General features: G+C 43.0%; 1 protein-coding gene across 1 annotated transcript; it reads right to left on the minus strand.

Annotated features, from left to right (window-relative positions):
* On the minus strand, positions 1 to 25,190 carry KDM4A (lysine demethylase 4A). The gene is made up of 22 exons (XM_074906363.1): positions 25,068 to 25,190; positions 24,605 to 24,757; positions 24,187 to 24,362; positions 23,046 to 23,160; positions 22,018 to 22,211; positions 20,522 to 20,571; positions 19,886 to 19,989; positions 18,688 to 18,825; positions 17,505 to 17,755; positions 16,540 to 16,730; positions 14,915 to 15,276; positions 13,184 to 13,304; positions 12,416 to 12,594; positions 9,384 to 9,588; positions 9,023 to 9,099; positions 8,238 to 8,293; positions 7,300 to 7,408; positions 6,157 to 6,345; positions 5,287 to 5,457; positions 4,678 to 4,797; positions 3,948 to 4,040; positions 1 to 2,870 (listed from the first exon to the last, which is right to left on the minus strand). The coding sequence occupies exons 2-22, from the start codon at positions 24,740 to 24,742 to the stop codon at positions 2,730 to 2,732; spliced, it is 3,180 nt and encodes a 1,059-aa protein (XP_074762464.1). The 5' UTR covers positions 24,743 to 24,757; positions 25,068 to 25,190; the 3' UTR covers positions 1 to 2,729.
* Positions 25,191 to 25,531: the final 341 nt, after the last annotated feature.

The following is a 25,531-nucleotide window of genomic DNA, read 5'->3' on the forward strand; positions in this document are numbered from 1 at the left end:
TCTGTAAAGAGCTTTTATTGCTACCTGTAATACTTCAAGCCATAAAACCAATTGTTTTTGCAAAGTCAGATAATATAGACCCCTCAAACACCAGGGTCACCAATTTTAAGTTCATGAAGAGAAGCCAAAACGCAGTTCAATCACTGCAGTAGGTAAAGTATGCTCACATTTGAACAGTGCAGCACAAGAACCGGCGGCAAAATTGGGAAGGCCCTTTGTCTCAGAGTGCAGGATGGCAGCGGTTTCCAACACAGTGCAGCCAACTGACAAGAGTAGATCTGGAGCCTGCAGAAAACATATAACAAAGCCCCTCTTCCAGAACAAATGCTAGGCATAGGAGCTCTTGAAAGTCACTCAATACTGTTGGAGGTGGGTGGCAAAACCTGTCGCAGTTGAACAACAGCATTCCCAACAAATCCAGCTGTTTTGTACTAGGTCATCATTTTAGGATGAAGCTGTTGAGCCAGGTGTCTGCAGCACAGGTAGCATGTGGCATCTAAAAGGTGCATTTAAGTTACATGGCAGTTTGGGAAGAAAGCCTGAACACAGGCATCTTTTCTCTGGAGGCAGAATGGCAGATGATATGAAGAATATGTTTTTCAGTAATATACAGGTAGTGTATAGCCTATGAGAAGTTAATACCAAATCTTAAGATATGCTGACAGAAGAGAGGCAAGTTTGTTAAGGCCCTGCCATCTCTTCTCCATGTTTGCTCACAGCACATCGCTTCAAAAAGGCTGACGTACAAGCTAATATGTCAAAGTGCAGTTTCATTCCCATTGCCTAGACCAGAGTAACTGCAGCTACTAGACTCCAGTCTTAACAGATCCTAGTTTTATCAAGCCAACTATCCCATTCATCAGAAAGTGACTTAATACCCTGAGACCAGGAGTTTTGGACATGGAAAAAAGAAAAAAAAAAACCCACACAAAGGAAAACCATTATCTCCTTTCAGAATTTGTTTAAGCCTTCCAATACTGATGAACGAGGTATTCCACCACAAAAATGGGACAGAATACCTCTATGCAAAACAGTGGTTGTGCAAATCTTTGCTACTCATATCAGCCTTGTGTCCCTATAAAAATGTAGGGATAAGTAAGCTTTTCTTTACAAAAGTTGTAGTTTATTTCTTTTCTGATCAAGAGTTGTATTACTACACAATACTACATTTTATTGCTAATCACAAATGCACCAGGGGTTTCAGAAGAGTTTGGTTTATAGCATTCCTAGGTAACAAAAGGAAAAGAAGTTACAAATCCAGACTTTGCAGACACATTGCCACATCCCTATAGAAGCAGGGATGCATTAGGTCTGAATTAGAAAATTCTCCTCTTGAACTATTGCTGGAGACCACATAACCCTAATTTTCTCCAGCAGGAAAAGTCACCCCATCATTCCATGCAAAAAGGCGGCCAGTCTGCTCCATAGCCTAAAATCCCTTTCCTACAGAATGGGAAAGGAACAGGTATGTACACAGCTCCTACTGTGGTGTGTTAATGCTTAAGTTACTAGGAGCAAGTTGGCACATCTTCTGGGTACACCTATTACCCAGCTTAACTCAGCTTCCTATTGCTGGGGCAACAAGTTCTCTCCAACACAACAGAGGTGCCCTCCCTAACACTCTACAGAAGCGCTGTGGTAACCTTTGCCAGACAGCAACCCAGCAGCACTCCTGCTTCAGGAGAGCATTGCACAGCCTTTCAGTAATACGTACAGTTCAGTGCATGCTTTATCTGTCTCAGACCCAGTATCAGCTGTTGTAAGCACAAGCCTGCGGCCACATGACAGACAGCACTGCCACAGAAGAGGTACTGCACTGCTTCAGATACCACTGCCCTGTGATCCCCAATACTGTGATGCTTGGTTTTCAAGAAGAGAGAATCAGGACTCTGTCCTTTGGTCATTATTGCCTTAGAGTGGGTGGGAAGAAACTCAAAAGAAACTCTTTGGGAGCTGAATGCGTTTTCTTGTTAGAAGGCTGCACTGTGCAGGGCTCAACAGATCTCATGGATTCTGAGGCACATACTATTACAGTTACATTTATGATTAAGAAAGTCAAAACAAGTATCAGAACAAAAATATTAAATGGAGGGTTAAATAATTTGCCCTATAGGATTCAATTTCACATTTCATCTGTTCACACAAGCATCTCCTGTCTGCTTGGATCTGAACAGCCTACAGCTCAACCCTCAGAAAGGAGATGCTGAGAAACAAGAGACTGAAGCTGCTTGCAACAAAAAGATGGATATAAATATAAAAAGAGGTTCAATTTCAAGCACCAGTAATACTGCCTGCTCAAGCCCAGGTGTGGTCACCAGGGAGACTCCCAAAAACCAGGAACATTATTCAATTAAAACAATAGACCATACTACTCTGCAGCTGCCAAGATTCCTGGCTAAAACTCCCAACAGAGTTTGCCACCTGTCAGAATTGTCTCTAATAAAAAAGCAAGACTGCTCGACGAGATGAGAGCAACACCCCCAAACTGGCTTATTCAATAAGGACCCAACTTCAGACCAGGAGTCTGCAGGCATCAGCTTCAGCAAATGGGATCTGTTTCACTATCCAACAGCTGCCTTTCAGCTACCGCAGAGCATCAGCTTTTTAGCTTCCTTAGAAAACAAAACAAAAAAACCCTGGATTCGAAGCATCCAAATATGGCCTGTTGTACTGGAGCGTTAAAATCCTTAGGGGAAGTGGGCATCATCTTCCTCTGCCACAGGCAGCGCTTACTCCATGATGGCCCGGTACAATGCAGGTTCAATGTAATCTTCACGGTAGCGTGAATTGATCACTCTTTGTCTCTTCCTCTCTTGTCTGACCTCCTTCTCTGCGAAGATCTCTGTGAAGCGCATATCTGAAGCTATTGACTAAGAGAAAAAACAGAATTAGTCACTGGAACATAGATCAAAACCTTGCCTCCACATCCTCCTACTGCATGTAAGAAAGAACCAAGTCAGGACACTTGGGAATGTTCAGCTTTCTTCAAAAATCAACCAAGTTCAAGAAAAAAAAAATTTAAGAAACTGTATTTAAAAGTCTGGGGATAAGTTTAAGTGAACTGTAATCAGAGATCTAAAGAATCATAGGTTTTAAATTTAACTGAGTAGCTAATTTCAGTTTGTTTCTTTTTTTTTTTTTTATGTAATTTAAGTCACTTTCTCGAAGGAAGAAACTCATCTGTTCCAACTTTCAAGCAGTCTAGTCTATTTTGTGCCTTATGGAGCAGGCATGTTTAAACACCTGGTCACAGGATTTAGCTATGATATATTCTTTCTTAAACCTCTAACATCCTGTGTGCCTGCCAACAGATTCTGCATCAGGGTATGCATGATCATACTGTAAAGCAAGATACCTTAGCATGCTGTCCACAATTACATTTTTTAATAGCAGGAAGCATAAAGCAATAGAACAGGGACCCATAGGGGCTGTGGGATCTCCATCCTTGAAAATAATAAAAACTTGACTGAAGAGAGCCCAGAGCAACCCTGTCTGACTTGAGTTACACCTGCTGGCAACAGGTGACTGGAGCAGAGACCCACAGAGGTCCTTCCTCACCTGAATTATTTTTCAATTTTAGAAAATGGCCAGCTCTCAATGCAAGCCTATTAAGAGCTTTTCAGAACAACAGGTAAGTGAAGGAACCTGGCCATTCTTTGCAATGAGAACAGACAATAGGACTTACAAATACAGGCACTAAAGGGTATTAACATGCTGTCCCAAACAGTGACTCTATGCTATAAACTCCTATCTCTGCAGAAGGAGAATTAACATCTCTCCAGAATGAGACAGAACTTTGCTTTTATAGCCTGATCAACTACCAAGCTTTGCAATGATTGAGGAGAGCACCAGATTGTAATCTTCTGCTGCCATGGACTCAGCTTGCTGTTCAAGGACAAATTAAGTTAAAATGAGCTTCTTTAGAAATCTGCACCCTGGTTACCTACCAGCCTTGACTTCACTCTCTTAGGAAGCTCCTCTTCAAGAGTATACACGTCATCCCTTTTCACCATCAGCTGTGACCCATCTTCAAATTCCACCTAGAAGAAAACCAGAAGTTGCTCTGCCAGAAGTCTCAGAAGTTAGAACCCTCCCACAGCTACTCAGAACTTGCCTTCTCCTCCACACAGAGGCCTCTAATGAGATAACCTTCTACCACTTGAATTTTATAAGATACATATGCAGGTGCACACACTGCAATAGACTTTAACCAAAACTTCACCAATCCCATGACAGTAAAAAGTAGCCCAGCAAGTTTTGGGATATTCTTGTACCACCTGACAAGACAGTCTGTCTGGTCACTTTAATACATTCTGAACATTCATCCCTTTGGAAGCGTGCAAGGCAAGATGCACTCTCACTAAATGCAGAAAAGCAAAACTACACTTGCTTTAAGTAGTTTAAGCTACAGAAACAGAGTCTGCTGAAGAACTGCAGACCACCGATTTTTCAGAAGCTGACACTTTCAAGTAGGTAGCCAGATATAAGTAGAGATACAAGCACCACTTTGCTCTTAACTCCAGCAACTGTTACCAGCACCTGGCACTGCTGACAACACTGAGTAACTTCCCCCGATGTGTTTAAGCATGACTCCCCTATAGCTCTGCTGGCTTTGAGAACAGCCCTATCAACATGATCCACTTGTTATCAATGTTGAATTTTCAGAGAATGCTGTACCTGGTACATCTGGATGGCATGTGATGCGACAAACTTGGCTCCATAAACTTGTCCATCTGTCCATCTCACCTGTACAACTTCCCCTTCAGCAGGTGGGCCTAACTGAAGGCAGTCTCGACTCTACAGCATAAAGGAGGAAGGTGAGAGAGACAAGAGAAGGGTAAGCACTGTGAATGTGAAGATTCAGCACTGGGGAGTCCATCCCAGTCACAGTGCACACCACCCTAATGATTATTCCATTTTAGGGATGGAGAACTAGGCTGAGAGACATTCATCTATGTCATCTGTATTTAAATCCCAACAGCAGGCCCAACTTCAAAGTACTTCATGCAGGAATGGTACGTGAGTATCAGCAAGCTTTCCTTCAGACCTACTGCTGCTAAGCAGCCAAAGGTTAGCTGCACTCCCTGTTACACTTGTTCCTGTGTGCCCTCAGTTGAGTCAGTCTCATGTAACACCCCTAAGGCCATTTTGCAGCACATCTCAGCCACAACTCAACCTAGGGTTGGAACAATTACCAAATCCCCTGGTGTCTCTGCTCTGCAGCTGCAAGAACTGACTCACATCATATGCCCTCTACTGGGGCTAGGCTCCCACTGCAGAACGTACCACAATGTCCTCTGGATACAGGTTATCACTGAAGGAGCCATCATCGAAGTTGACCTCGTAGAAAGTCTCCTTTGCAAGGCTGACCACTTCACATTGATAGAAGCGACCATTCTTGTGCTTGCTGATGACTATCTGTCCAGGTGACAGATCCTGGAGTGCAGCCTTTGCTCGCTGAGAAGACAAAAATCACTTTTTACACAATGACTCAATAAAGAATGTGTTGAGGACCATAGCTCCAAGTGCTGGCAGACAAGGAAGAAAAATATTTTAGTTCAGGTGAGTAACTCTACTCAAGACACCATCAGCAGAATTTTTAGAAAAGTTCTGCCTCTGGAATTTCAAATGCTTAAAGCTTAATCTGTTAGATGCTGTCCTTAATTTACTTCGTAAATTAAGCTCTCATTTTTCAGAGCAATGCAAGGGCTTTACAGTAAATATTCTTTAACAGACTGTTTTGGTTTTGATGGCTGAAAGTGCTACATGGGAACTTTATAAACAAATCAATCACTTAAACATGAAATTCTATGACCACTCATGCAGCCTGCTGGAGTCCCAGCACTAACTCCTGCATATTAAGTATCACAGCATAAACCCCACTATTATTCCTCATTACAACAGCCACAGGAGGGATGTAATGCTCTCAGTTCTTCTGGGCTGCAAACCAAAATACAATAAAGAACCTGACTAATATCACTCAGAGTAGCAGCAAGGTTGAGATCAGAATCCAAGACCAACACCATTAGATTATACTGAACACTGTGAGAGAGCCAAGCCTTTAATGGAAGTTTTAAAAGAATCACACAATCTAAAACTTTTTCAGACCCTCCAAGATACTGCAGTTCAAACTCTGGGACCCACACCCCTACTCACCTCTGCCTGAGATGGAATCTTATGCCTGAAGCAGGTAATGAAGACAACAAATGGCCAGTCGTCAGGCTGCATCATGACTCCTGCTGCTTGGGCGCAGCTGACATGAAAGGATGTGGGACACCGACCATGTGAGCACTGTACACAGCAACCTGCAATTCTCTTTCTTCGTTTCTTGCAGAAGATGCATTTCTGTGGACAGGAAACTAAAGGTTATTGGGTTTACTAGTTTTTATCCCACACTATCTGGTCTAGGAGTCTGATACTGTGTCATTTACTCTCTGTGACATCACTGCTAATTTATTACTAAAAAGAAGCAGAAGGCTACCAGTTCTAGTTTATGACAAGGCAGCAATTCATAAATTTAAAAGTAACCCCACAGATGAAAATTGTACATTAAGTATCTACCAGCTCAACACGCACAAAGCATGTGACCCAAGGGTGCTAGCAATGAGAGATCTTGGATTCAATCTGCCTACAATGCTCCAAAGTCAACAGGGCCTTTCAGCACTTGTCGATTAAGTTACACAAAGACAAACAAGATTAGAATAATGGGCAAAGACCACAGAAGCAACAGTTGAAATTCTATCATTACTATCAGTGACCCAATTACACTTGGGTCAGGCCTGATGGGCTGTTGTAGAAGAATGTTATCTGTAATACAATAGCATATGCAAAGCAGTTAAAATAATTTTACCCTCAACACTGGGCTGTTACAAGAGTTAAAGTACAGTTGCTTTCTTGCTAAAGACATTCAACCATTATACAAATGCCTTGCATATCCTGAAGCATCTCAGTGCTTAAGAGCGGTCAGTAAAGCAAGTTAAATACTAGGGATTAGAAAAATAACAAACAAAAGAAACATCACCATTACACCACTGTATAAAATGTCATTTGCCACATACTGAAAACTGTGCTCTCCTTGCCGGCTCCTGATCTGAATAAACATGTATTAGAACAGGGAAAGGTTCAAAAAATAGCACCAGGGACAATTGCCATTTCCCATACAAAGAACAGAGCAGATTAAATTGCTCAGTCTAGAGAGGAGACAATTTGGGATTCAAGGTATAAGCAAAGTCTCCCTGATTCTGAATGGACTGGAGAGACACTTTCAAACCCCACCAGTGAAGCACAGGTGATCCTTACCAGTCTGAAACGTTGCAGGGGGATTTTGCCGACATCTACAGGACTCCTCTCCGCAATGTTCACAAATTTTGCCTCCAGTACAGCTACAGCACACATCACATGAACCCACCTGCCAGGACAGAAGAGGGGAAAGAAATTAATATGTATTAGGTCAACAGAAGACACTTTGGAGTTTAAAGTAGATACAGTTCTGTTGAAGCTTGCAATATAAACCACAATAAATAGCCTACTACCAGTAATAGGCCACGTGAGGCAAACCCAACACTTCTTCATACTTCTAATCTACTACTAACAGGCTTAACAGGAAAGCAATTTAGTGTGGCCTGTGTTGGCTGCATACCTGCATTATAGAGGCCTGCCTGATAAGTTGAGGCTCTGTATGACGTCCCCAAAGTTTCTGGAGGCCAAGTTTCATTTACTTCATAATGTTACAAGTCTGTACTACTGCTGTCAAATAACTTCAGACAATCCACCACACCAAAGGACACAGGACAGGCAGTTGTATACAGTATACCTGCTGCAGAGGGACCCTGAATTTCAGTATGTTGTGCTACTTAAGAATATGGTGTTCCTTTTTCTCCATCACCACCACACATTACAGGGAGAAATCAAAATCCTCTGTGAGAAGGTACTGAGAGATATTATCTCATCAGGAACCTTATTTTTATGTGGTACATTACACCTCTGCACTATAAAATGCAAAGCAATTAACAGCTGCTGTCAACAGAATGAAAGCGAGGCATTACCTGAAGAGATGATGATTGCTGCATGTGAACACAATGACCACACTTTACCATATCCCCCCCAGTAACACAAAGTATGAAAGGTGTTGTTGGCTACTGCGTTACACCAAATCCAGACATTGGCACTACTAGCTTACCCTCAGCTACTTAGGAATTGAGCTTCTCCCTTAAGATTAAAAAATCTGGAACACTCACTTGTCATCATTGGCTCTCTGCAGTGCTCCTCCTCGTAATGAACACAAACAGCAGTCCTGGCAGAGGGAAGAAAGCATTAGCTGAAAGAGTGAAGTCCAGAGCAGCACACTTGCTTCAGAACTTCCTCCTCAAAATGCATGTCCAGAGGAAGAAAATGGTTTCACTGTCAGAAGAGTGCTAACTACCTTGTACAGATCAGCCCTTTAGCTCTCAAAAGCTGCTGCCCTTAGGGCAACAAATAGAGACTCCAATGCTGTTGAAAGGAAAGCAGACCTACCAACTTGTTTGTTGTAGGTTCCTTTTACAATTGTAATACACCATGTCCTTTGAGGATGTGTAAAAGGATCTGGAACAAACACTAGCAAATACAAAAGGTTGACCTGTTCTGTTGATCTAAAGTCTATATAGCTTTGAGGGAATCCCATTCTTCTTGCCGCCTTCACATGTGCACACCTCCCTAGTTATAAACAGAAGTTACTTTCTGTTTTAGAAAGAGTAGCTAGTGTAAATTAAGACAGACAATGAGGTTATTTCCACATTCATGCAAAACATCTTCCATATGACTCAAGTGAGCTCAGCAGCTTTGCACTCGTTAAAAGGATTCTATCACTATGGCTTAAAAAGCACCAAAACACAAGAAATGGGCTCCTAAACATTCTCTAAATTGTCTTTGTTTCACAGAAGAGAATTAAAAAACAAAACCAAACCACTATGGAAATGAACTTGGAAGCCCAGTTCCCAGATGCACCAGACTCCATATGTGAGAATCTTATGAGAAACTTTACCTCTTCTAAGGCATTTTCTGTACACCTGGAGCACATCCAGTCTTCGGTGGCCTTGTCAGGGGATACACCGTAACAACCTAGAAGAGACACATCTTGCTTAAGAGCTTACTTAAACTCAGGCTCCTTTACCTAGGGCCCAGAAGAAATGGATGAATTCAAACCAATAAGCCTCAGGACAATGCTGTATATTTGAAGTTATTCATGCAGCTGACTCCATATTTCACTGGCCAGCACTAAAGTATATACCACTCAGATAAGGCCTGAACTTGGTCTATTTGTACATTAAACAGACCAGTAGAGGCTTGCTATGATGTATAGACTTACTACACTAGAGTTTAGGATTAAGTCTAGATGCACTCACTCGCATGAACACAGACATGGCAGTTCCTGCAGGTGATAAGTACGCTGGTTCCATCTTCCTCCAAGTAGGGGGTTGAAAGATTGAGGTCAGTGCTGCAGCCAGTTGTAGTAAAGCACATTTCAGGAATCAGGGGTTTGGTTCGGATCTTCCCACCCACAGCAGCTGGAGTTACTCCGGAGTTTTGACTGTTGCCTCCACACTCCGCCTATAAGGGATGGACAGCGAATTTAAGTTTTACAAGTAAAAACATCTCACATTATCTTTACTCATCCATTATTTCACACACAAAATCCAGTTTAAAGAAAGAACTAGGGTGCTGAAAGATTAAGAGTTAGTAGGAAAATATAGTTAGTTTATTGTCCTGGTTTTGGCTGGGATAGAGCTAGTTGTTTTTTTTTTTTCCTTCCTTCTTAGTAACTAGAATAGTGCTGTTTTGGATTCAGTATTGGATTTGATATCAGAAGAATGTTGATATCGTACTGATGTTTTTAGTTGTTGCTAAGCGATCAAGGACCTTCCAACTTCTATGTCCTGCTAGTGTGCAGGTATTCAAGAAGCAGGGGGGGAGCACAGCCAAAACAACAGACCCAAATTGGCCAACGGAATATTCCATATCATCTACTGTTATGCTCAGTATGTAGATAAGGGTTGACAGGGAAGCTTGGGTTTTCAGGACAGTGGCTTCAGAATTCTCTCTTTTCTGGGATTGTTACCCAGGAACAGGCTGGGCATCAGTCAGCAGACATTGAGCAATCACACTATGCATTACTCGTTTGTATTTTCTATTATTACTATAATAATTATTAAATTATTTAAAATTTCAATTATTAAATTGTTTTTATCTCAACCTACGAGTTCTTCCCCACTCCCTAGGGCAGGGGCGGTGGGTGAGCAGCTGCATGGTGTTTGGCTGCTGGCTGGGTTTAGACCACAACATTTATCAAATCCTCTGCTACTACAGCCTCAGAATAAAACTATTTTCTACCCAAAGGGCTAAGCATAAGGTTTGAACTGCATCCCTCTGATGAGCAACAAGATACACATCAAACTGCATCTCTTCTGACGGAAGAGATGGAATCACTAAGCCCACCCCATGCTCTGTGGGTAACAGCTCTGCTGCATCCACCTACTCCCTAACAGAGAGGATCATAACACTGCTATCCAACTTTGTACATTTATCTTATTTCAGTAGGGAAGGATTGCAATCGCATAAATAGACACCTACTGCAATCGCCATTATTTTTCCCATAGCTCTGAACAAGTCTAATGGGCTTTGAAACTAATTTGTTTCTGGAAAACAAGCAGACTAAAACTGCAGTTTGCCAGTTAAAGCTCAGGAGACTTTCATGCTAATCTTTTATAATTTATTCATCTAAACCAATGTCAAACCAAACAGCAAAGTTTACAGAAATATTCTTCAATTCAAGTTACCCTTCTTAACAGCTAAATAGAAATGAATCCTTCTCTCTGAAGAGGTATTTCAAACCATCTTTTGTACCTCACAGGCTACCACAAAAGTAGCTTGCCTAATCTTTAAAAAATATTATTAGTGGAAAACAAAGTAGCAGAATGAAGCTGCACTGTCCCTCCTACAGTGCATGAAAAGGTAGGAAAAAAAAGGTCCAGGTAAGGATCACAGTTGGAAGGAAACTTACACGTTTACAACAAATCTTGATTATTCGGATTCTATAAAACTTACTGATTTACACTGAACATCGCACATCAAGCAAAAAAGACTAATGACTGAGGGAAATCTATAACAAAGTTAAAAGAAAATGCAACTTTTTTTCCAAGCAGCTAGATACTTTTCTTCTTCACAAAGGGAAAGTGAATATTTGTCTGGCATTTTATGCCAATGTTTTATTTGAATGGGTAACTGAAGCGAGTTCCCAGACTTGCTATAGACTTTCTGAAGTTGGAACAGAGACCCTAACCACAGCTCAAATCTTGGAAGAGTTTTTGCTTCACTGCCTCGTGTAGACAGACGTTTGAAAACCTGCAGCTAGAGTTTTCTACTTAATAGCATTTAGAACTCAAAAAAGAAACTAGCAGAACTTAAACTGTCCTCAAATTGTTAACTTTATACATTGCCAGCACTAGAGAAATCTCCATGCAGCTTCTATGTAGAATTAGCAGTCCTAACAAGAACCTACTCTCAGACAGAAATAGCAAGATCAAACAGAAATATGATTGATGGTTTTCATAAGAATTAGGAACTACACGCAATATAAACCCTCAACAAAAATTTGAGGTCTTTATTTCCAACACTGTGGTGAACATGCTTCTAGTGCCACCATAATCCTACAGTGATCTCAAATGAATCAAACGTGCTTAGCGTATGGGAAGGGACAAACTATCTCTAAGTTGCAGATCCAACACACAACCAGACAACTATTCAAGCTACCTTAAAATCGCATAGCTTAAGCACAGCAAAAAATTCAGTGTGGGACTCCTGCCTAAGCATTTAGTCAATACGACCAAGGGGTTCTGTAACCCATCCTAAGCTATGCACTGCTACAGCTGCGCTTTGTCAAAGCACATTTTCACATGTCAATATGGATATACTCCAAGACAAGACAGCTTTCTATCTATGCCATCCACAAACACAACCCTAAATCCTTTTAAGTGAAAGGTTTTGTTCCTTGCCAGCTCCCCAAAGACCACACACTATGAGTGGATTTCAAGTGTTTTTTAAACAAGTGTAGAAGTGAAGGTGTCAGCCTGGAAAAGAGAAATGGGATTTTATAGTCAGCTCCAGCAACATTCAAGTTCCATTCTGTGGTTTGAGCAAAAGCCACAGAACACAAAAACTTCTGCTGAACAGCTGGGTAAACCCTGGGAACCCACAGGCACGCTATCACAGCTGTGGTAAGGTTCACTCAGTTGTGCTCTCCTAGAACAATTCCTCAGGAAGACTGCAACACTAATACACCTTTTGTTAAGTGACAACATGTAAAATGGCATTTAACTATGCATCACAGTGGCAACCTATTTAGTTATCTCTATAACATCAACAGATTTGGTTTACATACCTGATATGTCTGGAAGAGCATACAAACAGCACAGTAAGGAGACTGCTGAGCCATGGTCCGATTGTATTCTTTTTCGGCCTCAAAATTTGGTGGCCGATTCTGCCACAGCTGGCTAAGTGGCTTGGCCCATGCTTCTGTCTCCTCAGCCTCTTCTTCAGGAGTTAGTTGCTCCGATGCCTCTGCAATAAGAGATCATTAACTCAGCTATTAGATGTCCTTAACTTCTTGCAAATGAAACTAAGTAAGGCAAGGAGTTGTGAATTAAGACATGAATGAAAGACTCCCAGAAATCAAATGGTCAGCAGGGTGATGGGAGCCAGTAACTTGGTCTCCTTTTTAAGGAGCTTCTACTAATCAAACAAGTGTGAATACACGAGGCTTACAGGGTGAGAACAGCACCAGCTCCAAATTATGTCAAGACTAGGCTGTCAGCCAAAGAATCTGTGTTGGTTTTGTTTTTTTTAAAAAAACGGGAGCATTTACATCAATTACTGGAATGCTCTAAGGCAGACGCAATTATGCAACACTCTCTCATACTGGTTTAATTTTCATTTCAGAGTTGTGACTTTCCAAAGAATGGAAAAGGAAAGAAAGCAGACACCACTGATGAGAAAAGTTTAACGATGCAAGGACAAAAAAAATTAGGTAAGAACCTCATCTGCAATGCTGACTCCTGTTCGTTGCCAGTTACTTAACAAAATACCCCACACTGTCCACAGAAGCTGAGACCCTCCCTACAGTTTCCCAAAGAGCACAAGGCTTACTTACCATCATCACTAATGCAGTCTTTAACCAAAAGTGGGTGATGGCGTGGGAGCTTGCTCAATGGCTGGCGACGACCCTTGGACTTCTTACTCTCCTTCATTGATCTTATGTACTCCTTCGCTACCTGGACAAGGAGAAACAATTCAGCAGTCAATTAGCGTGTGTCCTTTTGACATTATTTTTAAAGGAATTTATCCTGAACTTAAAAAAACCTCCACAAAATGCACACATGCTTCCATGATTTTATTTCTAACAAACCAACTTCAGCTCTAAACTAGCTGTTTCTGAAAGAACTGCTTGCAGCACTTTTGCTAAAGAATACCAGACAGAGCTGTACTAGCTCTGTTGAGCCATTAGAATACAGATTTTTCACAGGTCCCAGTGCAGCTTTTCATGCAAGTCTGTATAAGCATTGCGTAAAAGACAGAAAGGAAGAAAGGTGAGTTGAATGGTTCAGCTTGGAAGAGCCATGATAAAAAGCCTCACCCACTCTGGAGAAATCCTCAGTTTGTGCATCAACTTAAAAATTCCAAATTTAAAAATAAAAAAAAAAAAAAATAATTATGGAGTTTGTTCTTGAACTAACAAGCTCGTTTTAAACGAAGAAAACTTTCACTCTGTTTGCTTATTACTTGCATTGATGTCTTTCCAGACAGACTGGAAGGAGACTACAATAGTTACTTCATGTTCCCTTAGCCTTATGTAAAAGTAAGTGACATGCTGACAAAATTACTACTAACCTGACAAGCAAGACAAAAAAGGCAATGATTTTAACAGCCCAGGAAGTCTCTCAGTAGATAAGAACACCCCCCCCCCTTTTTTTTTAGTCTGTTATTCCTTTAAGAGCAGAAGCAAATCTTAGATTAAATGCATCTTACATCTTTTTAAATCTCTTCATAAAAGAAGCCATGAGAGAGCATAATCATTATCTCTGATCTCCTACACAGAGTTGGATACAAGAATTCTAAGAAACAGAAATGCTTTTATTCAAATGGAAATTAGCATTCCCAGTTACCATATGATGGAAAATTTGTTTCAAAATACACCATATGGGGAAAAACAATCTACACCCATTCAAAATTTCACCTTTTCCCTGTAAAATGATAATCATTATCAGCCTCCCACTCTCTAAACACAGGTTTAAGGAGGGAAGCAAAATAATTTGAAAAGACACCACCAGGAAAGATTTGAGCTATTAGAGTTCTCTTGGATTGTCTAATAACCATTCATTGGCAGTTCTTAAACACTCAGATTTATTTTCCCAACCAGTAATTTTTGTTCTGTCATTTCTTCTTTTAAAAAGGACACACAGATGTACACATGTATGTGATTTTGTATTTTAAAAAAACCCCTCAAATGTATTAATGTGTTTGTAATAAAGGCTGGATTGAACTAGATTAATTTTAGGTGTCTATTAAAGGACCTGAAAGAGCCTGTAACACTAATGTCAAAACCACCAAGCTACCCTTTCCCTTAAATCACTTAGATAATTTAGAGAAGTTCTCAAAACAAGGGATTTCCTTGTTTTCTAGAAGAGGTAAAAGACTTTCAACTTAACTCTTGTTTGTTTAGCAAAAGCTGTAGGTATTAAAAACCACATTAACAACTAAGCAACCTGCTATGCAAACACCAATGGAAAGAAAATGTAATCTGCACAGACAGGAAGTTTTGTCATAGCAAATCCATGAGCATGTAACACAGCCCTTACGCTTTCAGTACTCTTGCCATTCATACCTCTGCCAGTTCTTGCTCATTCACACTGGCTGTGGCACTGGCTTTCTTTCCTGACGTCTGTTCATTGTCAGATCCACTGGCATCCCCTTTAGCGTAGCTATGGACCGTAAGCACCCCAGCTGGCCCAGGAAGAGTTCGTTTTGCCAACAGATCAGTCGATTCAGAGTCTGAAGAACCAGAATATGCAGGCGAGCTGGACTGAACACTGGACGTTGTGCTCTGCTTTGAAGTTGACAACACTGAAGTGGAATTTGAAGCATGTGAAATGGAGAGATCCAATGCAGCTGCTTCTTGTTCTTCTTCCTCCTCCTCCTCAAGCTTCACTGTTTTCAGTTCTTCAAATTTGGCTGAGTCCACACGATCTAGAAGAAAGGATACACTGACTTCTTCTAAAGTCTGGGCAGCAGAGAGAACATTTGTGCAACCATTTGCACAAAGCCGAACAGGAAAGCAAACTACTACATGCAAAAAAGCAACACTGTCATTTAAAGACTACATCATTAATTCAAACACCTATAACATCATGGGTGGCTTAGAGAGAGGTCTTTACTCATTGCCTCTTCCAGTGCAAGAACTACGGTATATCAAACAAAACCAGCAGAGAGTTCAAAATAAACAGATGATCCTTTATAGAGTGTAGCTAAACAGCCCATCTCCTGGCCACATGATGTTGTGGGTTAAGAGGTTACAGGGTTCATAGGAGACCTAATATAAGAAAAATAGAAAACCCACAAACCAACAGAGGATTACTAAATACAAACTGCAATGGGTTGGAAAACACAATACTAGAGGGAGGCATCATATATGTTTGCCCTGTTCTTGTATTGTTCCACAGGCCCCTTGCTCCTCCCTTAAGAGCAAGGATAACTGACCCATTACAAGCCACATTAATTTTCCTCCAGCCTACTTGTTACAAAACTAAAATAAATCATCTATACAGCATACAAGCCCTACACTACCAGGAAGTCTGCATAGATTTTACTAAGCAATTTCTATGGACAGGTCACATTACACAACAGGGATACAGAGGACCTTAGGCTACTGAGGCACCCAGTACATTTCTGTATGCAGGCAGGCAAAAATAAAGAGAGAAAACAAAAGCTAGAACACCAATTTCTTAAACAAGTCTCAATCAATTCTCCTTCTCCCTTTAATTCAGCTGAGAAGCAACATCCCCATGACCTACCTGGCCAGTCAGTCACTGAAGCAGCTACTGGATGGCTGCCTACACCTTTGCTCTCCCCCAGCTTTTTTTCGTATAATTCCCACTGGGGAGTCCTCCACAGATAGGCCACAAAAGCCAACAATTCAAACTGTCATCACTTCATTTACTTAAACCAGTGGCAGAAGCATCAGACAAGTTTAAAGGGCACAACCTAAAATTGTTTCAGATACACTCTTTGGCCTTGAAAAATCAAATGGTACTACCTCAAGTCTCATGACAGAAAATTTCTGAAGTGGTTGTCATGGCTCTGAAAAATTAGTGTCTGCTTTTTTGGACATGACAACATCCTACCAACTAGCATCATACGAAAGAGTGCCCCAGATTCAGCTCTAGCAGCTTCTCTCCCTGAAGAATACTACCCTGTCCCCTTGTACCAGGATAAATCTTGATACACAGTTACCTGGAAGCTTGAGCCTTTGTTCACCTTGTTGCACAAGTTCCTGCGTAGGTCTCTCACTAGGCTCTGCCATGTCCGCTTCGTACTGCGTGGAGCTCAGCTCCTCCTTGGGAAAGGCCTCGCTCTCACTCACCTCCTGAGGCACTTCCAGGCAAACCCTGTGCCTTTTTGTGCCTATGCGATGCTTCGGGATGCTGCGGAAGACAAATTTGTATGTCAGGTTATCAAGCATGTTGAATTCCTGTCTGGATGCACGAAATACAAAACAGTGATCCAACCCAGACTGTAAGACAGCATCTAGCAAGCCAAACCTTCCTAATTTTTCTGAAGTGTTTTCTTTGCCTTTACAGAAGCAGAGTCAGTAATCCTTAGGGATGACTCCTTAGCACCTGTTAATCATGTATTAGGCAGCTGTGTTCTAGCCAGACATTCTTTACCTTAAACAAAAAAACTTCAAACAAAACCCAAAACAACAACAACAAAACCCCAGAACCAGAGACAGGCCAACACTGGCTAAAAAAGATTTAACGACAAAATGCAAGAGGATTAGCCTGTCTACCTTCAGCCACCAGGAACTGCAGACATGCCGTAGCTGGAGGTACTGGTAGTACCAGAATCTGCTAGCAAGTACTGTCCTGTGATCCCAACACACCCCCTTTTTCTTCTGGGCTCCCAGTGTATGGTGCACACTTCCAATACAGGCTTTGGATGTCTGTCCCAAGACAAAGAACTACCTTCCAAGCTGGTGCATTTCCTGCCTACTAGAGACCATCATCAGCATGGACTCAAATAGTTTAAAAAAAAAAAAAAAAAAAAAAAAAAAAACGGAGTAAACCCTATTCCAAAGAAAGCAGACTAATGCAATTGACTGGTGTCGGTCTAGCAGAATGGCAAACATTCAATTCCAGCTGGGTCCAATTTCTAATAATCCAATAGAGAAACACAGAGGACTATATATAAAGCACTACCTTTTTGTCTCATCCCCATCCACTTCCTCTTTACACATCTCTCCTGTTTCCATTTCCTCAGCACACTGTTTCCCATTCTTGACTTTTTGCATGAGATCCCCTTTAAGGAACTCTGCTGCCTCTGGGGTTGGAAGAGCATGGTCAATGACAGTCACATCCTTCCCGGCTTTCCAAAGCTTGTAACGATCTGGCTGGTACTTCCTCACAAACACATCCATGGAGATCTTCACCATGTCCTTCCGACATGAGCACTGAAGTCACAGAAAATAGTCAAGTAAGGCTACATGCTCAACAATTCTACTCTGCATTCCTGTATCACTTTGCTTCCAGGAGCTTAACTGGAGCTTAACTGAAGAAAAATCCCACAGTTACATATAATTGAACCTCAGAACTTTCAAGACTCTTTCCCAGGAAATCAAAAGGGCATAGATTCAGTTACAAAAAACTGGGCAGAAAAGCCAGCAAAAACAACAAAACAGAAAACCAGATGTTATCACAGTAACTAAGAAAGAAGCTCACCAGCCTATTTAGAGTTGCTGGTAGAAGCTGACTGTTCTAAGATGAGCTCATACAAGAACAGCCATCAAAATCAGACTATAATGACGAAGTCTGAGCCATACAAACTCCACGCCTACCCAGAGCAGTGGAGGTTCCCCTCATCTGGGCATGGTTACAACCAGTGCTTCAGAGCATGCACTTCAGTGTATCTTCTGAAAACATAACCCATGTTTGTAAGGCACCTCTACAGGGATATAACACTATTCAGTCTAAAGGTTCAGTCAAGATACTTTTTTGGATAAGGGATTTAAGTTACCGAAGTCTTACTTCCAGGCTAAACAGTCAATATATAATAGTTACAAATATAAGACAAAATACTGGTGAGTCCTGACCACCAAGCACACCCTTTCATCATTGGAAAGGCAACCAGTCCCCTGTTTTAATTTGAAGCCTCACTTGATCTACAGAAAGCTAAAAAACATGTTGTATGTTATCCACAGTTGAAAAAAAGAAAAGGACATAAAACAGGAGTCTGGCTGGACATTGTAACCATATCAGAGAGCAAACATCACATCTGAAGTGGACAAAGCACTGAATTCACTCCCTTAGAACAAACACTGGGGGCTTAATGAGCAGCAGAGCATTAGGTTATTTGTATGCAATAGGATGACAACAGACCACTGACCAGTACAGACTGCTTCCCGTACTCGATCCACCGAAGAGTGGCAAAGTTGGTAGATTCAGCACAGTTAAAGCCATGATTAAAGCCAGCATGATAGCTATAAGGAAAGGTTATCATGAACTCTCCAGCCTCCTGTGTCACCTAGAAAATTGAGACACTGTATTGTTATGTTAATCACAACTTAAGAGTCTACTTGCTGGGTCTGAATAAAAAGAGCTCCTGTACCCCTCAGGCAGGGTATCTGAAACCCCCACCCACTGATGGTGGTTGCAGTTCCGTGCTGCAGTGGACAGACTTGATACTTAGCTCCACTATTCTCCTGTTTATGTTAAATATCTGTTTACTGGAAAGCAACACAACAGTCTTTTACTAAAACACAACTGGTCAAAACAGCACAGAAGTGGTTATACATACAAAATAGTCTGTGACCAGCTATTTAAAGGTCATACAGGTACTTATCTTATCAGCTACAAGTTTGGCTGAACAGTATCCAAGGCCAAGTAAAATTTCTATCCACATACAGCTTGGAAATTTACTGTTTTCTTTTGCTGTTCATATTCAAGTACAACTCTATCAGCCTTCCACTGCTGCTCTTCAACACTTCCCCACTGTCTAACAAAGGTTCATGACAACAAAACCCTTGAGCTGCCCACACAGATGTGACAGTACTTCTGAATAAGGACTCAGACTAGTTCTTCAGTATGTGTGTGTAGGGAAGAGGGGTGGCAGGTTATCACCTGAGAAAGTAAGGAAGTCTATAGTTATTAATGTAATAAAAAAATAATAGGCAATAAGCCATATTTTCTACTGAGGAAGCAGATCACAACAAAAGAAATTATCAGCCAACATATCTGAAACAAAAAAAGCACAATCTCTCTTCATTGAATACACAGCTAAGCAGTAAAGTTAATCTAACACAGGATGGGGTACATAGCCGTAAATAAAAAAAAAATTAAAAAAAAAATAAATCACAGAAGACAGAGCCTTTGTTTTTAATAGTTCCTTGATGGGTTTTTCAGTCTCAAGTTCTTTCAGGCCCCAACTGCCAGATAAATGGAAACACAGTGGGAAAGGATTGGCTTATACCCTCCTTGTTCCTATTTCCCTCTCTAAGCATCTGCTCTTGGCTGCTGTTAGAGATGAGCCAGGGCTGCATGAACCTCTTGACTGAGCTAGTGTAACTGTGATTATTCTTCTGTACCTTATCAAATGGGATGCCGTATTTCTTCAAAATTGATGGAGAGATGAGTGTCATCTTGTGACGGAGAAATGCTTCACAGCTTTGAGCACTTCCTGGAAAGAAACCTGTTTAAAATAAAGGCAAGGGGAAACTTTACCATTCTGCTGTGAACTAAGCTAATTTTTCAGTAATTTTTAGGAAAAGTTTTGTCTAAACAGTATTTTTCCCCTAGGCCTACAAGTACGGACCACCTTACATGAAGTGTGCTAGCTTGCATTCTGAAAAAAAACGATAACTCCTGGAAATTTATCTTTAACAGACGTGAGTCTGAAAGAGCATAAAAAAGACTGCACATAGAATGATCTTCCCTTGGTTATAACCTTCCAGTTCTAATAATCAATAGTTAAGAATTTTCACTAAAGGTTAGACAGACCACAATTGCATTATTTCTACTGTGACATTTCTCTTGTGTCTATACTATAAGCAATCACTCAGAAATTGTATCATCTACATTCTAAAAGGCAAATTATCAGTTCAGTCGTGCCAGTCTGTGCTCTTACAAACATTCCAGGAATGTCATACTCTAAAAGAGCTCAAACCCATTGAAGCTGTTCATCCCATCTTCTGCAAAAGGCAGGACATGAATCACCCGATTACCTTTTGCAAGTCTCTCCAGACGCTTCCCATGCTCTGGAGGGATGGAGTACCTGCAGTCATAAGAACAAGTCTGTTAAGTTCAAGTGACATGACAATATCTGAGAGTTTGACTGGAAATCATTAACAGGCATTGAGGCATGAATTACTTAAAAAAAAAAAAAAAAAAAAAAAAAAAAAAAATCAATCCTCCATCCCTACACCAAGGACTTTTACCTCTCTATCCCAAGAAAAATCAAGAGCCAAAAGCTGACCATCTGGTCCACTGAATTTTGCTTAAGCAGTCAAGGAAGTAAAAAGTCTGATGTATTTAGCTAGCAGATTTGCACAGCAAAACATGAATTGTGAGAAGTAAGGGAAAAGCACTTCCTGACCAGTCTCAGTTCATGGCTGTGGAATCACTAGTATGCTCAGTGCAAGGAGGAACATAGAGCAAGAGAGAAAATGGAATCACCTTCCAGCTTCTCAGACCAAGATGGAACAAAGTCAGACACAATGCCACATCCTTAACATGTGCACAACTTGCACTGTGCTCTTTAGGGCTACATCTCTTTCTCTGTATGCACCTTTTTGTGGGAGCCACAAAACTTCTTGGTTTGACTACAGTAAATAAAACCACCTGCTTAACTTGTTTTTGCTCTGGAATAGACTGCTATATTCTTGATGGTGTTCCTTGTTAAATAAATCAGACCAAGGTATCGGTAAAATTAATTTCTTCCACATACTGCTGTAAGAGAAGCAATAGCCAAAAGGTTTATCTGACTGAACTATTCTGTTTCATGTTCCCATGCTATTGCCACCGCATGGGGTTGTTCACTGGTCACATGGCACTAGCTATTATTTTTGACTTCAAAGTTGTATTAAAAGGCGGCCAAAAATTATAGTTTCCAACAAAAGTGCCATGGAAACAATTGTTGAAGTTGCTTGAGAAATTTATTTGTGAACAGAAGGGAATGATTCACTCTTAAGATGCAACCCATGCTACAGAAAAATTTGGGAGCCTCCCCTAAAAACAATCATGAAAGCTCAGACACTGGACGAACCACTCAGCAGGATCCACTAGCCTCCTTTTAAATATATGACAAATAGCTACATTTCAAAGTCTGTTAAAAATTGCCGGTTCCCCTAGTGCCTGCGTGACAACAGGCATATTACTTCTATATGGTTTAGAGCCTCAGGAAATCATAACCAAGTTTTCCAAGTTCTGGCCCTATTGCAGCAGAGATCATCCACCCTGTATTTTAATTCTGAAGAACTCTTTACATCAGGACAGTAAATGAACTTTCTAGAAGGTAACGTAACATACGAATGTTACTGAGGACACACACTGCTTTGCAGTTCCTTACAGATTTCTAGTGATCTTGTCATCAGATACAACTGCAGTGCAATATCAGAGGAATGGTAATTCCTTTAGTCAACTCTCATAACTTCACAACTTTGACTCCAATATTTTGTGGTATTGTTTCTCTACATCTAGACGCTTCCCTAGAAAATCTTACCATGACTTGGGTTCCCCAAAATGCAAGTAGTTAATACTGTAGAGATCCATGTCCTCGGTATGCCAAGCAAAGGAAGTTTTCCACATGCCAAAATACAGGTAAGGAGTATTCACTCCTTCAATGGTTATGCCGCTTTCATTCTCAACAATATCCAGGATTGTCTTCAATCTGCCAATATTCCACGCATCTACATCCTGCAAAACACAAGCATCGCGTTAAACAAGCATTCTGAAGTACAGAACCACACAACTAAGATGGCAGTTGCAAAAGCTATCACACACTTGTGAAACACCACATCAAGACAAATCATCTACCGGCATAGCTCAAACCGCTAACTAGTGCGCCCAAAACAAAAGTTTTGCATGGTGTTAGCTTATGTACCAATTGTTAACTTTTTTCCTCCATAAAGGTGGCTAGTCATCAGCCAACATAATGATTAATAAGGAGAAATAATCACGAAGCTACAGACTTTACAGAGAAGAGAACAACTGCAAGCCTGAGCTGACGTCTGAACCCTCTTGAGCAGAAACACTTTTCATTCCAAGCATCTTTGAAAAGAGTAAATCATAATGTAGGAGACTAGCAAGTAGAATGCATACCCTTTTCTAATGTTTATCATCCTAAAACATAATGGCTACAGAGCTGTCCCACAAAAATACACACATTAATGGATATCAAAGCAGTGTGTGTTAACTGATCAACACTTACAACTCTCATACACCTTTCAGGGCAAAGTGGTATAAAAGCAACACTTATGCAGCAGTTGTTTTTTCTTTCTTGAGCTAAACTGTACCACACTGAGGCACTGAGGTCCCTTGGAACGTTACCTCTATTTGCCTTCTTTAACTATCTGGAGAGTATGTTATAAACGTACAGTTTATTATGTTCCTGCCTACTCCAGAAGCTGGAGCTCTGCTAAGCCTATCATTAACTCTTTCTGAAAGTGAAGAGTCAAATACTATATGAATATTTATGGAATGCAATATACAGTGATAACTGTTACCTGAAAACCAAAAAAGTCTCCTCACCTTGTCATAAAGTGTGCCGTTAACATCAGCGCCGTAGATAGGAGCATTGAACGTGAGGTTCTTCCAGTATTTTCGTTCAAGGTCTTCGAAGTCTGTGTAGCGAGGTGTGCAGTACCTGAAAAAACAACAAAGACACTAAAGACTTTGCAGCTTGATACTTTATGAGTTTAAACCGACGTTTTCCAGCACTGAAAGAACTAAAGCTACAATAAAAATACCTAATGCACGTTAACAGCCAGACCCCCACCTCCGAGAACAGCAATGACAACGGCCGCAGCTCTGTTACCCTGAGACTTGGGAACAAAGGATCAGGAAGAAAACTACTTCTCCCATTTCACAATTTACTTCCATTTTTGCTTTGTGTGCTTCTCTCAGGTCAGAACAATTTCACTTTCTAGTTGCTGCTACTTAGCAAGGATGGATGTAGTCAGAACCAGAAATGCTGGTCAAGTGTGCTCAGTTTACCAACAAAATACCTGCTCTTGATGTCCATTCCCTGCTAACTATATACTGACCTCTTTGTGCAGCACCAGGGGATCAATTTTACATTCCAACACCTATTTGATGTGTTTATGTATATATATATATTCCAGACAATTACATATATAGCATACAAGAGTAATTACCATTAAATTATTCTATTAGAGAAACAGAATCCTAAGATACCTGATGTGTACTGCTCTTGCAAGACAAAATAAGCTTCAGTGCACTGACTGCTGCTGGCAGTTCCAATGCTATTTCTACTCAGTTATTTCAAAGGCTGTTTTGCTGAAACTCCTTTCAAAGTGATCTTTTCTGTGTCTCCTTTTTCACATTAAGAACATTCTTTCTCTACTACTCTACTCAGCAAGCATTTCGATGGTTTAGCTACTGGGGCCAAACAGAGGAGTCCACAGCAGGAACAAGAAGTTCTGCCGGGGATACGCATCCCCTCAATCTCTCCCTCTTTCTTCCCAGATGACACAAGCGACCAGGGTGCCCGTCCGCGCAGCCGGCGTTACGCGCACACCTCATCTGCTCGGGGCATTACGTCCACGCCTCTGACCGGCACCGGCCCGAGGCGAGGACCGGGCCCCGGGAACTCGGGCAAGTCGCTATCTGCTACCCCGCGGTGACCATCTGCACGGAGGCGCGGGCGTACTTGTCGCTGTTGGCGATCCTGCGGAACTCGCGGACCGTCATGGCCTTCTTCTGGATGTTGTACTGGGTGAAGAGGCCGGACTGCCCCGTCACCACCTGCTGGATGGGCGCCGGGATGACGAGCTCGTCGATGTCATCGTAGCACCGCCGCGGCTTCCACTCCTTCGGAGGAACTATCTGCAGGAAGCAAACCGCACCCGTTCAGCGCCGCGCTCACCGGGCAGGGCGCTGCCGGGGACAGCGTCGAACTTGGGGAAGTCGGGCCGAACCGCGCCCCCCCCCCCCCCTCCGGCCGGGGCACGCCCGCCCCACCGGCGCTGCGGGGTAAACAATGGGCGGAGGCGGCCCGGCCCCGCTCGGCGGACGAGGCCCGGGCCCGGTGCGCGGCCTCCGCCCGGGAGGGCGCGGGGGGGTCGCACCTTGGCCAGCCCGGCGCGGTGGGCGCCCTGCGACTCCACGTAGGCGATGTACCGGCTGAAGTCCCGGAACTGCTCCACGGTGGGGCGGAAGGTCATGATCCGCGCGCTGGGGTTGAGGCTCTCCAGCTCCGAGGCCATGTTGCCGGGCCGGCCCTGCACGGAGGAGGGGGGTGGGGGGAGGGGGGGCGGGTCACCCCGCGCACCCCTCCCCCACGCCGCCCCGGGCGGGCCCCGTCGCTCACGCATACCCCGCCCCCTCCGCCCGCCGGCCAATCGCCGCGGGGTCCGCACCAGCCCTGCCTCCCCATTGGCGGAGGGCGCCTGCCCGTCAGGACCACGGCTCTGTTTCCTCCTCACGGCGGAGAACGCCGCCGATTCACGCCCCTCCCCCCCTTCTCCCCCCTCCCCGGCCGGGGCGAGCCCGTTCCGACGCGAGGTCCGAGTCCCCGCCCGCCGTGCTCACGTCAGCAGGGCGTCCCTCTTCTTCGCCGCCTCCGCCCTCCCCCCGCTCCAACGCCCGGCCGCAGTATCCCTCCGCACCACGCGCCCAATGAGTCCGGCAGCGCCGCCGACGCCACCGCGGCCGTTCCCCGCCGCCCGAGCCCCGCCCTGCCGCCCCGGCCCGCCCCCTTCCCGCCCGCCCCGCCTCCGCCGCCGCAGCCAATCGCTGCCCGATCCCCGCCTCGCAGCCAATAGGAATTCGACGGCCGGCCGGGGCGGGCCAGCGAATCAGGAGGCCGGGAGCGGGGCGGTTGCTAGGCGGACGGGCCGAGGGCCGGGCCGGCAGCCGCTGGGGGGCGGTGGCTCGGGCCTGCTCGAGGCGCCCGGCGGGGCCGGGCCGGGGCCCCCAGGGCGGTCACGGCGGGCGGGACCACGGCCCCGCGCCCCGCCCCCGGGTCCCCGGAGGCACCTGCCGGGGTGGGGGTA

The sequence above is a fragment of the Athene noctua genome, chromosome 5 (genome assembly GCF_965140245.1).
Source record: "Athene noctua chromosome 5, bAthNoc1.hap1.1, whole genome shotgun sequence".
NCBI classification, from domain to species: Eukaryota; Metazoa; Chordata; class Aves; order Strigiformes; family Strigidae; genus Athene; species Athene noctua.